General features: G+C 36.4%; 1 protein-coding gene across 1 annotated transcript in view; it reads left to right on the forward strand.

Annotated features, from left to right (window-relative positions):
• Window positions 1-14335, forward strand: part of LOC150076856 (uncharacterized) — a 227007-nt gene that overhangs the window by 85754 nt on the left and 126918 nt on the right. The window contains exon 9 of the mRNA XM_090385702.1: window positions 6902-7165. Coding sequence (XP_090241828.1) covers window positions 6902-7165 — 264 coding nt within the window. The remainder of the gene's footprint in view (window positions 1-6901; window positions 7166-14335) is intronic.

Genomic DNA, 14335 nt, shown 5'->3' on the forward strand with positions numbered 1-14335 from the left:
GAGGTGTGGCGCCCACACCACATGGAGGAACGCCGCCCCTCTATGTTACCAGGCAGTACTAGGTGGTAGATGACTCTCATCAACCGGTGAAATACCACCACTTTGCTTATTGGAGGCTTGAAGTGGTGGAACCCATGTTTAGTCTCTAGAGCTAAGTTCCGGCCAACCCTTCCCTATCTTTTCCATCATGCAGTATGATTGATGATTTTTGAGGTTATGATGAATGTCATGGCGAGATCCAATATTCCTTACATTTCGAGGGTACAGCTCTAAAACGGTGTTCGCAGGCCGGCCGCTAGTTAGTACACCGGACTGAACCTATTGGTAACTCTCTAGGAAGCTTCCGGATCAGCTAGTGTATAATCTTGCTACCTCTACTCTGCCAGATAGTGACTGGAGGGAGTCCGAGTAGTGTGTATGCGGGGAGCATTGTCAAGGCCACGTTATGTCAAGGATCTGGGTATATTCTTACCACATGTACGCCATATCCAAAAATTTCATTACTTCATACAGCATGTCCCACCCACTTTTTCTTACTATTGAATACACCATGAATTGTCAAAATAATAGAGCAAGCTTATCTGCGAAAAGATCTAAACCTCCCAAGGACTTCCTAATTCATTTCACAAATATACGTGGTCTCAATTCTAATCTCAACGATGTCCATTTCCACTTGCAGTCTTCCAAACCCCATGTACTTTTTCTGACTGAATCTCAGTTATCAGTTGATTCAACTACTGCTCATCTCAGATGTCCAAATTATTTGCTGTATGATTCCTTTCGCCTCAAAGGTGGTACTTGTGCATATGTCCGTTCTGATATTCCCTGTCAGAGACTTGGCAATTTGGAATCTCCTCTCTTTGATCTTCTCTGGCTTAAAATCTCTCTACCTCATTGTGTAAAATTCATCTGTTGTCTCTACCGTTCTCCCAACTCCACTAATCACTTGGAGCTCTTTGACTTCCTCTCTTTGCAACTTGACTTTCTCCAGTCCAACTTTCCTAACAGTGAGGTAATTTTCCTTGGTGATTTTAACGTTCACAACTCCAGCTGGCTTCCGTTTTCTAGTCACACCGACCCAGCAGGTCGAGATGCTGAGGCTTTTGCAATTACTAATGACCTAGCACAGATTGTTCATTTACCTACAAGAATACTGGACAATCCTAATCATACAGTCAATACGCTTGATCTTTTTCTCACAAACAACCCTTCTAAGTACAAGGTTGAAGTGAGAGGTCTTTTAGGCACTTCAGATCACAACTTGGTGATTGTCTCTTCTCCAATGGAACCTTTATCTCAAGGCTATTCCCAACCTCGTATTGTTTGGCATTACAAGAATGCAAAATGGGGTGACCTGCGAGACTTCTTTTCTTCTTTTCCTTGGTCTGATTACTGTTTCAAAACTTCTGATGTCAACGTTTGCTCAGATCGTGTCAGTGAAATTATTCTTGCAGGAATGGAATCCTTTATCCCACACTCCACTTTAAAATCTCGTCCTTTATCTAAACCTTGGTTTTCCAATAAATGTGCTAAGGCTGTCCAAGAGAAGAACGTTGCATATCGTAATTGGCTTGTTTCTAATTCTTCAGTTTCATTTTCTGCCTACACCAAAGCTCGCAACAATTGTAAAGCAGTTATTAATCAGTCCAAACTAGAGTTTGAACAGGCTAAGAGCAGAAAACTTGCTTCTTGCCCTAATGGTAGCCGAGCATTCTGGTCTCTTGCCAAAGCTATTGGCCGCAACTTTTGCCCATCTCTGCTCCCACCTCTGTCCAAACCAGATGGTTCTATTGTCATTTCAGCCAAGGATAAAGCTGACCTGCTAGCATCCCATTTTTCTTCGAGCTCATGTATTAATGATCTTGGTAAAACACCTCCCACCATTCCTAACACGCTCCATTCAATGCCACCTGTGGTCTTCCGTCAAAAGGATATCAGAAGGATTTTGATGAATCTTGATGCCAAGAAAGCTCCAGGTCCTGATGGTATTTCTCCACTTGTTCTCAAAACCTGTGCTCCTGAACTTACTCCTATTCTTTGCCGCCTTTTTTCACTTTCTTATTCCAAAGGTGTTTTTCCTTCTGCTTGGAAATTTGCTCATATCCAGCCAGTTCCTAAAAAGGGTGACAAATCCCTCCCATCCAATTATCGTCCCATTGCAATTACTTCTACTCTTTCTAAAGTAATGGAGAAATCAATTAACCGCCAACTCTTAAACTACCTAGAAACCTTCCGTCTGATCAACGATCGCCAGTATGGATTCCGTCAGTGTCGATCCACTGGTGATATTCTGGCTTATGTTACCCATTTATGGACTAATTCAATGGAAAGGTTCGGTGAAACACAAGTAGTTGCTCTTGACATCTCAAAGGCTTTTGATCGTGTTTGGCATAAAGGTCTTCTAAACAAGCTTCCATCTTATGGTTTGCCAACTGTTTTTTGTAATTGGTTATCCAGTTTTCTCTCTGATCGCTCACTGAGGGTGATGGTAGATGGCTCTCTGTCTTCTAACTTCTCCACTAATGCCGGTGTCCCCCAAGGTTCAGTTCTTTCTCCCACTCTTTTCCTCTTGTATATCAATGACCTTCTTCCATTGACTGGAAATCCTATCCATAGTTTTGCCGATGATAGCACATTGCATTCAACTTTCCATTTTGAGAAACCTTGTCCAGCTCAATCAGCTTCAAGTTCTCGAAAATCTGCTGCCAATTCCTTAAATGCCGATCTTTAGGTAATTCTCCAGTGGGGCAAAGACAACTTAGTTGATTTCAACCCTTCTAAAACTCAATCTTGTCTTATATCTCGCAAAAAGGATTCTTCTGCTCCTATGCTTATCTTTAGTGACACTCCGATTTCTAGGCAAAATGATATATCTCTTTTGGGGATTACCCTGACTTCTAATCTCTCTTGGCACAAGCACATTACAAATATTGCTTCCTCTGCATCTAAAAAACTTGGTTTTCTCTTTCGCTCTCGGCGTTACTTTTCTCCCAAACAGCTGCTCACTCTGTATAAATCGCAAATCCGCCCTGCCATATGGAATATTGTTCCCACATCTGGGGTGGTGCCCCCAAAACCTCTCTCAGGCTTCTTGATTCCATTCAGAAGAGGGCAGTTAGGTTAATTAATGATTCATCTCTAACAGAGTCTCTCCACTCGCTTTCTCATAGACGCACTGTTTCTGCTGCATGCCTCTTCTACAGATACTTCCATGGGCACTGTTCTTCTGAATTGGCTTCTATAATTCCCGCTCTCACTTTCAAAACAGTCCGAACACGTGCCGCCACCAGCCAACATCCATTTACTGTCCAACTTCAAACCCACAGAACCAACTTTTCATCTTCCTCATTTATTCATTCAACTGCCGTTTTCTGGAACTACCTTCCTTCATACGTATTTCCTGAAAATTACAATCTACAGAAGTTCAAGTCCAATATCAACAAATATCTTTTTTCGTCTTCTCAACCTCCAACCCAAGCACGGTACTAAGTACTATAGGTTATAATACCTCTCGTGTTTGGGGTTCTCATAAAAAAAAAAAAAAAAAAAAAAAGTTGATAGGGTAAATAAATTTAAGGAGGAACTGGACAGGCAATTGGAGGAAATGGTGTGATTTTTTTTTTTTTTGGCTGATGCTGCATAACCTCATACATTTGCTTTCTTGCATCACATGCTACTACTACTACTAAAGACAGAAGTAAGAGCAAAAAAGAGAAAAAAGGTAAAGTGGAAGGAATATGCATATAAAAATTTTAAAGATATTAAATAAAAGGCAAATATAGCACGAGAGTACGAACCAATAAATAAATAATTTAGGCAGATTCTCACCTGATAGTGCTGATGCCAGAAAATATGAAATATCACAAATAGGATATGATAAACAACCACAAAAGAATATGAAATGAAACAAATGAAAATAGAAAACAGATAAAAGATGGCCATTGTGTTCAGTCTTGTTGGAGACCCCTGGATACAGTGTTCACAGAAATTACTGCATTTCAAACATTAATACAAATTATCCACACAGACAACACTGACAAAATGCCAGCCTGCTGAAGCAATAAACCTGCATCACGGAAGCCCTAATGCAGTAGCATTAGGGTTTCCAGGCTGCCACCAAATAGAGAAAGAGAGAGGTAAAGTAAATAACAGAAAAATAATTTTATTATAGATGATAGTGTGATCAATACAAAGCAACTAGCACTCACTACAGCTAGTAGAAATAAACTGTGAAAATAGTAGATTATGAAGACAAAAAAAAGAAGCAATAAAGAAATTGTCTTCATAATCTACTATTTTTGTACAGTAGAGGAAAGATATCAACAGGTGTATGAACCTGTTGATATTTTTCCCATGAAAATACTGAAGAAGCTAGAGACTGAAATTAGCAAATTGGTATACTCTTGGTTATTGAAATGAAATAGCAAAACTCTGCACCAAAGAATTTGCGCATTCATTAGTTTGCTATTTACTGCAATTTTACAGAATGCCAAAAATTCACAAATTTTGTATTTTTTTCAGGTGATTTTGGCCAGTTGTTGCACCACCATTTACACTCTCTAAGTCTGTTTATAACTTTTTTTGCACCTTTAGTTGGCAATGTGTGGTATACTATGTGCATTAGTACAGAATTTATTGTTTTTAAAAATTTTGTTGTCAGGATATCATGTTGTCATTTGATGTAGTTTCCATCTTCACCTCCATCCTTCCCTAATATGCTGCATAAGCTTGCTTTCTTGCATTGTCTTCCAATACTAATATTAATGCTGTACTTTGTACTAGGGAGCTTTTCAATAAGGATGCTAAACTGAGTGACAAAATGTTGTCTGTTGAAAATATTTGTTCAGCCTGGAGTTTCTGCTTGGCTTGGAGTACCATCATATTCAATGACTTCTATTCATCATATCTAATATAGCCACAGAGGAAATGGAAGCAAGCATTTTTTTTCAGACTTTTCCAGTATTGGTCAGACTGTATGAGATTAATGCACTAAGTAGTAGCAAACCTAGTTTGCTACTACTTAGTGCATTAACTTAGTGCTACTACTTAGTGCATTACTACTTATTGCTCATTGCTACATACAGAATGAGTGAGGTTGTACTAGTACAATTTTTAATTAATTTTTAGAGCAGTAAATTTGTGTGTAATTATTGTGGAGTACTCGTATCATGATGCTGAAGTACTTTGACTCTATTTTCTGTACAGAATTAACTCATTTTCTTCCCTTTCATCACTGATAAAGTTCTTGTATATCGACAGAATCCCCCTTCCATGAGAGCTGCTTATGGAAGGGGGATTACCCCTAGGTCTCTTTTGTTCTTCACACTCCTTGAGTGTAGTACCACTTAATTGGTGTGTTATTCTGAGATTACTGACTATATGCAGTACTTTGCATTTTTCAGTGTTAAACCTAAGTTGCCACTTTTTAGTCCATCTGCTTAATTTTTCTAGGTTCTCCTTCTACAGTATGCCTTTGATACCTGTCATTAAACACCCTGCTAGCCTTTGTATCATCTGCAAACTTAGACAATGATTTCCATATAATTCCATTCTTGTTAAGGTGACCCTCTTGTACTTCTTTAATCACTGACTCCATTATTTTCCTTGGAACAAAAGTTAAGCTTACAGGCCTATAATTGCTCATGTTGCCCTTTGATCCCCTTTGTGAATAGGAGAGGCATTTACATACCTCAGACGTATAGAAACTTCCCCTGAATCCAAGGATGTTCTCATAATTATGGTCATAGGTTTGATTACCATTTTTTCCTGCTTCTTTTAATATAAGTAGATGGATCTTATCAGCCCTGGTACCTTGTTTACTTTTAGTTTCATCAAAAGTAAACAGAAATGTAGATGCAGAATATTTATTTGGGTTGTCATAAACCTAAGGGATCATGCTATTCATATCTAGTGGGCCAATGTTGTTCATCCCTTCTCTTCTACTGTTAAACATAAACAAAGAATTCTTTGCATTCTTACCCAAGGACTTTTCATACTGCCTTAGCTTGCCTAACCCTCTTAGTGATCTGATTGCAGACTAGTTTGTACTTAATCTAGGTGCCCGTGTTAATGGAGTAAGTATATTTCTTTGCCACTAGTCTCATCAGTTAATCTGACATCCATTTAGATCTAAACCTTGAATAATATATAGCTCTTTGTTGGTGTAAAAATCTTGGTAGTTTCTATGATTACTTCCCTGAATGCCTCCTATTTATAATTTGTTTTTGGTAACATCATCATTTAGTCCCACTGAATATAATTTAAAAACTGTCTGAGATCATTGTAGTCATCTTTATACTAAAGCCCTTTCCATTATCATTTATAGATCCCACATTAATATATTTTGATTACTGCCACCTAATGGTTCTGGCTTTAATGACTTGGTTACATTTTGACTGTTCCACAAAGGTCAGAGGAGTCAATTTTTGTCATAGAATGAGGTAATTCTCTACAAAACATTTACTTTGGGCTGTGGTAATATATACAGTTTGCAGATGTGATATACTAGCACCTTAACTTCTGAAGTATTTGTCTTAATAAACAACTTAATTCTATTATGTGATGGATATTATGTTTGAGAAATCCATTTCTCTACATGCCGTATCATTTATGAATGAATGATAATCAGTGGTTTGTGACGTTCTGATGTTTTCACTAGTGTATTGTATACATATATATTCATAAATACCCAAAAATTCTGTGTATACTTATGAGATTTACACTGTGCATCAAACAAAAATATTTAGTTAATGATCTGTTGTATTTTTTTCAACAAACCTGCAGAAGTAAATTTTAAAGAGTAATCAAAATAAAACATTTGAAGGACTCAAAATAATGTTTCATAACTTTGCAAAATTTTAAGCATTCTTTCCTTATTGATTATATTTTTTGCTCACTTTAGCAGTCATTCAGTCACAATGAAGATTTTGATATTGAATCACTGGCATCTTCAGTATCTGAACTGTCAACACGCAATAAGGAACTTGACGATAAAGTAAGATCGCTTCAACAACAAATAGAAGTATATGAACGTGAAATTGAACATTTAGAATTGGCCCAAGAGGACTGGCAGATGGAGCGGCAAGCTATGGAAGAGTTGCTACTGAAACTTCGTGCTCAACTTCGACAAAGAGAGGAGTCATTATCTGTAATGTTAGCACAGAAGGTTTGTAGTCTAACTGATCAGTTTGATCCATTGATGCCAGTAATATATTGTATTTGTGGAAATACACTATAATAGCATAATGCATGTTAAATAATACTTAGTTGTTCTAAAATTAAGGGGATAAATATTATATATCTCAATGTCAGGAAAACCCTTGGAGGTCATCATAGGATATATGAAAAATCTAAAACACTCACTGATCAAAAAAGCTAACATGAGATTAAATAAAATATTATAAGGTATGGTATATATAGTAAATGAAGTGACTGCTGTAAATTTAAAATACTTAAAATATGATGGTTGATCCCGTTTCTCCGCATGCTTGGTAGTTCTATATTAGTATTAGTAATCAGTAGTAGCAAATAGTGTAATGAAGAAAGCTTATACAGCATCGGCCAAAAAAAACCCTACTCACCTCATCTGTACATAACCTTAAATAATATGCTTACTCCTTCAGGCAATTACTCTTTGGCTGAAAATAAATTTTCACATATCTGTCCTGCAACCATCCTTTTTCGGTTTAAATTTATAGCTCTTGTGTGAATTTTCTGAGAAAGAGAAAGGATGCCAATAGAATTTAGTTTACTCAATATATTGAAAGTCTTAGACAGGTTTCCTCACAAGCACCTAGTTTCCTGGTGATGCAATATGCAGAACCTAAGTCTTCCTTAGTAAGAATACTCTTCTTATGTCTCTGATTAATTTTGTTGCTCTTCTCTGCCCCCATTCCAACATTTCTACATTCTTCCTGAAATGAGGCTTCCACAATTGTATGCAGTACTTGAGATGTCCCCATTATGGGGCTTGCAAGTATTGGATATTATACATTTTGATAAAACTAACACATCATTGTTAAAAGTTATGGTGTTTTTATCATATTTTAATTATTTATTTTAAATTTATATATAAAACTTCACTTATCATATATAGTACCTTATATTTTTAATGAATCTCTTATATAAATTTTGTAGTAGCCCTTTTGGTTGATGAGTGCTAGACTTTTCATATACTTTTGACAATGTCATAATCTACAAGTTGTTTGAAAAGTCAAACTAATGGTAAGATGTTTTTTTTTAAAACTTTATTTGCAATATATGTTCAAAATGTCTACTATGTACTGTATATATTTATTCATGTTTGAAATGGGAAAACAAAACATTCGAATTCTTCTTAGCGTATCTGCATTGATGGATTTGCACTTTTCTTCAATTCAATGGTAGAGATGACACCAGTATTCCTAGTTTTTCTTCTGTAAACTTGAGTTTGCATAGCCGTAGAAAGCAAAGTCTAGTGGATTTAAATCTGGAAATTATAGCACTTGCTCCTTCGCCCTCTAAGTTCCTTGTCCTAAACTTTTCATCTAACCAGTGGTGAACCAAGGATGCATAGTGTGACATTATACTTTTATACATTAGCCAGCTTGGTTTGTCTCCTAATTTATTGTGTCATTAACTGATCTGGCATATAATATTCTTCATTCATCGAGCCAGTAAAGAATGAACTGATGATATTTATATCCCGTAAGCCACACCACCCCATTAATCTATAAGCACCGTGGTCTTTTCTTCTGAAAGACTAGCGAGCATTCTTTTTTGATCAGTATGCTCTGCTTACAGGAAGCTGTGATGTCAAGAATCTCGGTGACATATTTACAAAGACCTCTAATCCTTGCCGTGTGCCTAATGAATGGTAGTTAGTAACTGCTCATCATTTGATTATTTCGATTGTTCAAATTTCTCAATTGCTAATCATTCAGTTATGTCCATTACTAGTTAAAACCCAACAACAGGAAATGGCCAAAAATTCAAACAAGTTAATTTTTTGTACATATCTATGAATTTAATGATGTACATAATGAAGAAGGAAATTTAGATGTGGAACTAAATGATATTAGTGGTGGCAGGTGATGCAAGGAAACGAGCATCAGCTAAAAAAAAAATATCTACCTCATCTATCCATCTGTTCCCTCTAATAATTTGTCTAATTCTTCCTTAAATTTATTTTAAATTACCCACTTCCAAAACATCAGATGAAAGTTTATCTAACATTCATTTACTTTCTGGCTGAAAGAAAATTTTTGCACATGTCATCCTTTTTCAAATTAAGTTGATGTTCCCTGATGTGTTTGTCCGTTTAGTTTACTCAACTCATTAAAGCCTTAAACACTTCAGTCAAGTCACCTCACAGGCCCAATTTCCAAATGCTGCAATTTGCAGAACTGAAGTCTTTCATGGTAAGAGTACCTCACTGTGTCAGTGATTAATGCAGGTATTCCTCTTTGAACCCATTCTAGCAGCCCACATCCTTCTTAAAATGAGGTTTCCAGACCCGTATTCAGTATGCAAGATGCTGCCTAACCATTGCCTTATGCAACAGGATAATCATATCCTTGTTGCTCTTGGCAGAATTCCTGTATATTATTGACAGAACCCTGTGAACTGTCTTAGCAGCCTGTTTGCACTGCTCAGAGAATTTCACATCAGACAGTTATCCCTAGATCTTTTTCATTCTCCACCATCTTGAATGTGGTATCACAAGTGGCAAATGAAATAACATATTAATAGAATAATATACCAGTTGGTAACATCCCATTTGGTATATTATTCTGGGCTTACTGCTGCCAATATGCAGTGTCTTGCTTTTATCAATGTTAAACTTAATTGCTATTTCTCAGCCCACATGACTAATTTTCTAGCTCTTGTTGCAGTAATTGCCTTGATTCCTTGACAGGAATCAAGGCAATCCTGTCTACAAACTTAGACATTAAGCTTGATATGCCTTCATTATTATCATTAATAAATATAAACAGTAAGGGGTCATGCACTGACCCCTGAGGGACTCCACTAGTAACATTAGTCCAAGAAGTTCACTGCACATTTATAACCACCCTTTATCTTCTGCCACTTGACTATCCCTTTATCCATATAAGTAATTTGCTCCTAATACCACACTGCTCCAATTTGTACAGCAGTCTTTCATTTGGAACAGCATCAAAAGCTTTATTAAATTCAAAGTAATGACAGCATTATTTTTTCCATTTCTTTTTTTATTGCATCATAGTTTTTTTTTTTTTTTTTTTTTTCCTAACCAGATTGGTGAGACAAGATCTCTCTTTAACAAATCCATGCTACAATTTGCATAGATAACTGCATTCCTGTCAAATTATTATGCAGTGTGTCTTTAACCACTGACTCAATTATTTTCTCTGTAACAGAAGATAAGCTTGCAGGTCTGCAATTACTCACTCTGCCCTTTCATTCCCCCTTTGTGAATAGGAGAGATATATGCACATTCCCAGTTGAAAGGGACTTCCCCTGAATCCAAGAATGCACCATAATTGTCTCTCTAAAGGTTTGCTTTACCTCTTTTGCCGATTCTGTGGTCACACATTTATTTTATATTTAATGTCAAGATAAAGCTTGTTGTTGTTTGTTATTTGGTTTTTAGGAGCATTAGCAATTAAGGCCATATTGCTCTGGGGATATGCTGTGGTCATTCCCTGACCTTTCCGCATCCTCCGTATTTGGTGATCACAGGCTCGAACCCCGGTCTAATCAAGAAGCGTGTGCTACGCACTGCTGCTCCTGCCCACCTGGCTACGGAAGTGCTATCAAGATAAAGCCAATAATGTCTTAATTTCCCTGTGCATCCTATTGAAGCCACAGGTGAACATAAAACACAATTCTGACTGTCTACTTCTCACAACTCCAGGCTCTAGGGTGTGTGTGTGAAATGGCTAGTTAGCAGAATATTGAAAGATCAACAACACACCACATTGACAACAAATTTAATAAAAACAATATTAATATATAAATATTAATGAATAGAATATATACATATATCTAGTATATATAACTTATATATGTAAATAACTTATATATGTATCTAGTATATATGTAAATTATACCACACTTCTATTCAAATATCTCTCTCTTTACAATTCACCTTAGTTGTCACATATTATTCTCTCTCTCCATTGAACAATATATCTCATCAAAATTCATCTATTAACTGTAAAAGAAATTTTTCCTGACAGTCCTAATCTCGTAAGTCCTGCATATTTCTGCAGTTTTCTTATTAGCTATTTCACTCAAAATCTACTATCTTTACTTTTTTTGTATACATAATTATATTTATATGCACATATAAATATTAGGAATACCTATCATAGTACTTGTATCATCAATTTTTATTCGCGGTTATTTAGAAATAATTAATGTGCTATACCATTATAAATAATAGTTGGCTAAGCTTCCTAAACTTCAACACATAAACAAGTATAGTTTTAGCCTTAAACTTATAGTCCCCTTTCTCTTTTATAATTCTTAATTAAACTTATACCTGCAAAATTTCAGGTATGTGGTTAAATGTGTCATTTGTAAATGTAATTTTAATGTCCTCTTGTTCTAATGTTTCTTAATGTGTTGAATATAAGGTGTCTGGTGTTTGAAATAAAATTGGAACAGACTTACTTTAGCTTTTACTCTTTCTCAAGACTGCTGTGATGCTTTTTTTCTTAAGCCGGCCGGGCAGTCTTATAGGCCCTAAACTATTTCTTCATCGTCTCCCTGGCTGGCGAAATTTTCTGCAACTGCCTTCCCTGACATAGTACAGGTACCAGACCATTTATTCCGCAAGCTTGGGACCGGAGGTGACCCGGATTTCTGAATTTTCCGGTTTTCTGGACCAAGGCTTAATATATACTTAAAATATAAAATAAACAATGAAAAGTAAAGAAAGAAATTGTATTTAACAGATACAAATTAATACACTTCTGAAGCAGGGTCTGTTTAATCAATATTAATCCACTAACCTTCATCTGAAGACAATTCAACATCTGGGGTGACAGGTACAGGAAGAGAAGAAGCACAGGTATTGGAGGCTCAGGCTGAACTTTACTTGAAAGTTTTTGGTTGATCTTTGGAAATATGTTCTGCAGATTCTGTTGTTTCATATACTTTGGTTTTTCTTTAATGAAAACCTCTTATATTTTATACATCCACATTATATGCTGTTCACTGATGAAGCTCTTTCTCCATTCCCCAAATCAATTCCTCAGTCAGGCTGATGCACCTATCTATAGACACTTTCCCTTCTTCTTTCAGTGCACTGTCATCACCATCGTCATCATCGCTCTCATCTGATTTGTTCTTATCAGCATTCATTACCATATCTACAATTTCACTATCAGTGAGTTAGAGCACAACTGGGCATCACCATAAATGTTTATACACTCTTGTATAGCCCCTTCATCAAGTGACTTGACTACTTCACATGACAAACCTTTTGCTTATTCCAATAAATTCTTCACTATTTCTTCATCACCAGACATACAAAAACCACAAAAATCAGGTTCATCATCACTGTCAAGAAATAAGTTAGATGACCAGCCATAGTTTATGCCAGCCGTTTATCAAAGTATCCTTGGGTACATTGTCCCAGGACTTTGCTGCACTCCAAAGTGCATCTTTAGAAACCAATCAATAAAAATCTGTGTTGTAATCCAAGCTCACTTATTTGCCTTATAAATCACAGGAAACACCCTGACTCCCTTAAATGCCCTAGGATTCTGACTTTTCCCAACAGTGAGTAATTTGTGCTTGTGGGTACCGGCTGCTTTGGAACATGCAAGAATCGTAAGTCGTTCCCTGGAATCTTATACTCTGCTGGTGCTGACTCAACTGGTGTTATATGCAATTTCCTTGGTATGTAATGCCAGAATAAAGAAGTTTCATCTGCATTGTACACCTGTTCAGCTGACAGTCCCTCATCAGAAACCAACTTGACAATTCATCTAAATACACCTCTGCAGCATCGTGGTCTGCAGAAGCATTTTCTCCACAAACCTTCAGCTTGTGAATGCTGTGCCTTTGTTTAAATCTGTTGAACCACCCAGATGAATATTCACATGGAGTTGTCAAATTTAATTCCTTGTGAAAAAGTTTAGCTTGGGCCATTATAATGGAATGATCAAGTGGAAACTTTTCACTCTGATGCTGCCTAATCCATTCAAGCAACACTTGTTGTTATTATTATTTTTGGTGCAAGGGCTGCTCAGGCCATTGCGCCTCAAGCAACACTCTGTCCATGTCTACACTCTTTGACTGGTGTAAAGTTTTTTGCTTGTCTATTAATTTAGGCACATCACTGTCACCATAGAATTTAAGTATCTGTTCCTTCTGTTTCTTGATATTATAGATAGTAGATGTACCAACACCATACTCCTCACTCAAATGAGTTGCCACACTGAAGCACCTTTATCGAGTCTCATAAGTAACTACTTTCTTTGATATACTGAGCACAAAATGTTTCCTTTTAGACATGGGATTAAATGAAAATTATAATAATCACATATATGTAGAGGGGCAAGTGTACACAGCAGCTGTCATACTGAAACTGATGTGCGATTGATTGCTATGATTCACGCTCGCTATTCGCACCTGCACATTGTAAAAAAAAAAGCCGGATAAATGGTCCGGTACCTGTAATAGTAATAGTATTTGCCATATAGTGCAAGGAAGCCACAGGTTTTTGCTGCACTGGAAAAAAAAAAAAAAAAAACCAAGTAGATAAGAAAACACAAATTGTTCTTTCCTCCTCACACAGATAAGTATCCAGTTTACCTTTGAATTTATTCAAACTGTCAGCCTCAACTACCTGCGAGGGCAACTTGTTCCAGCTATTAATGACTTGCAGGCTAAAAGAAAATCATCAGACAATCTTTCTCTACTTTGAAGACATTCATATATCTTTCAATGTGGATTATTTTATTTCTCTCTGTTATTAAACTTTGTAAATATTTCTGAAACTTATTACTTATTACAAGGCTGTGGTACTTGGTTTAATCAAGGCAGAATTGAATTAATCTTTATCAAATTAATTTTTTAGAATTATGTCATGTTTTTTTTTGTCTTGGATATCTGATCAAAATCAACTGATAGCCGACCACCACACTAAAATTTCTGCCACATATTTACCTTGCACAACCTTCATTTCCCGTCAAAAAATTTTTTTCCACTTGCTTCTTGCTGCTACCACTGCTGCCTGCTCTGCCTTTTTGTCCCACCAAAATTTCATATATGTATATAAAAGGTGTTGTCCCTCCATTTTCTTTGTCCCCAGCAAAAACACTACACCTCAACTAGGGTAGATTTATCAGGCGATGATCAC

This window comes from Mastigoproctus giganteus, chromosome 12 (genome assembly GCF_048544385.1).
Source record: "Mastigoproctus giganteus isolate SK-2022 chromosome 12, ASM4854438v1, whole genome shotgun sequence".
NCBI lineage: Eukaryota > Metazoa > Arthropoda > Arachnida > Uropygi > Thelyphonidae > Mastigoproctus > Mastigoproctus giganteus.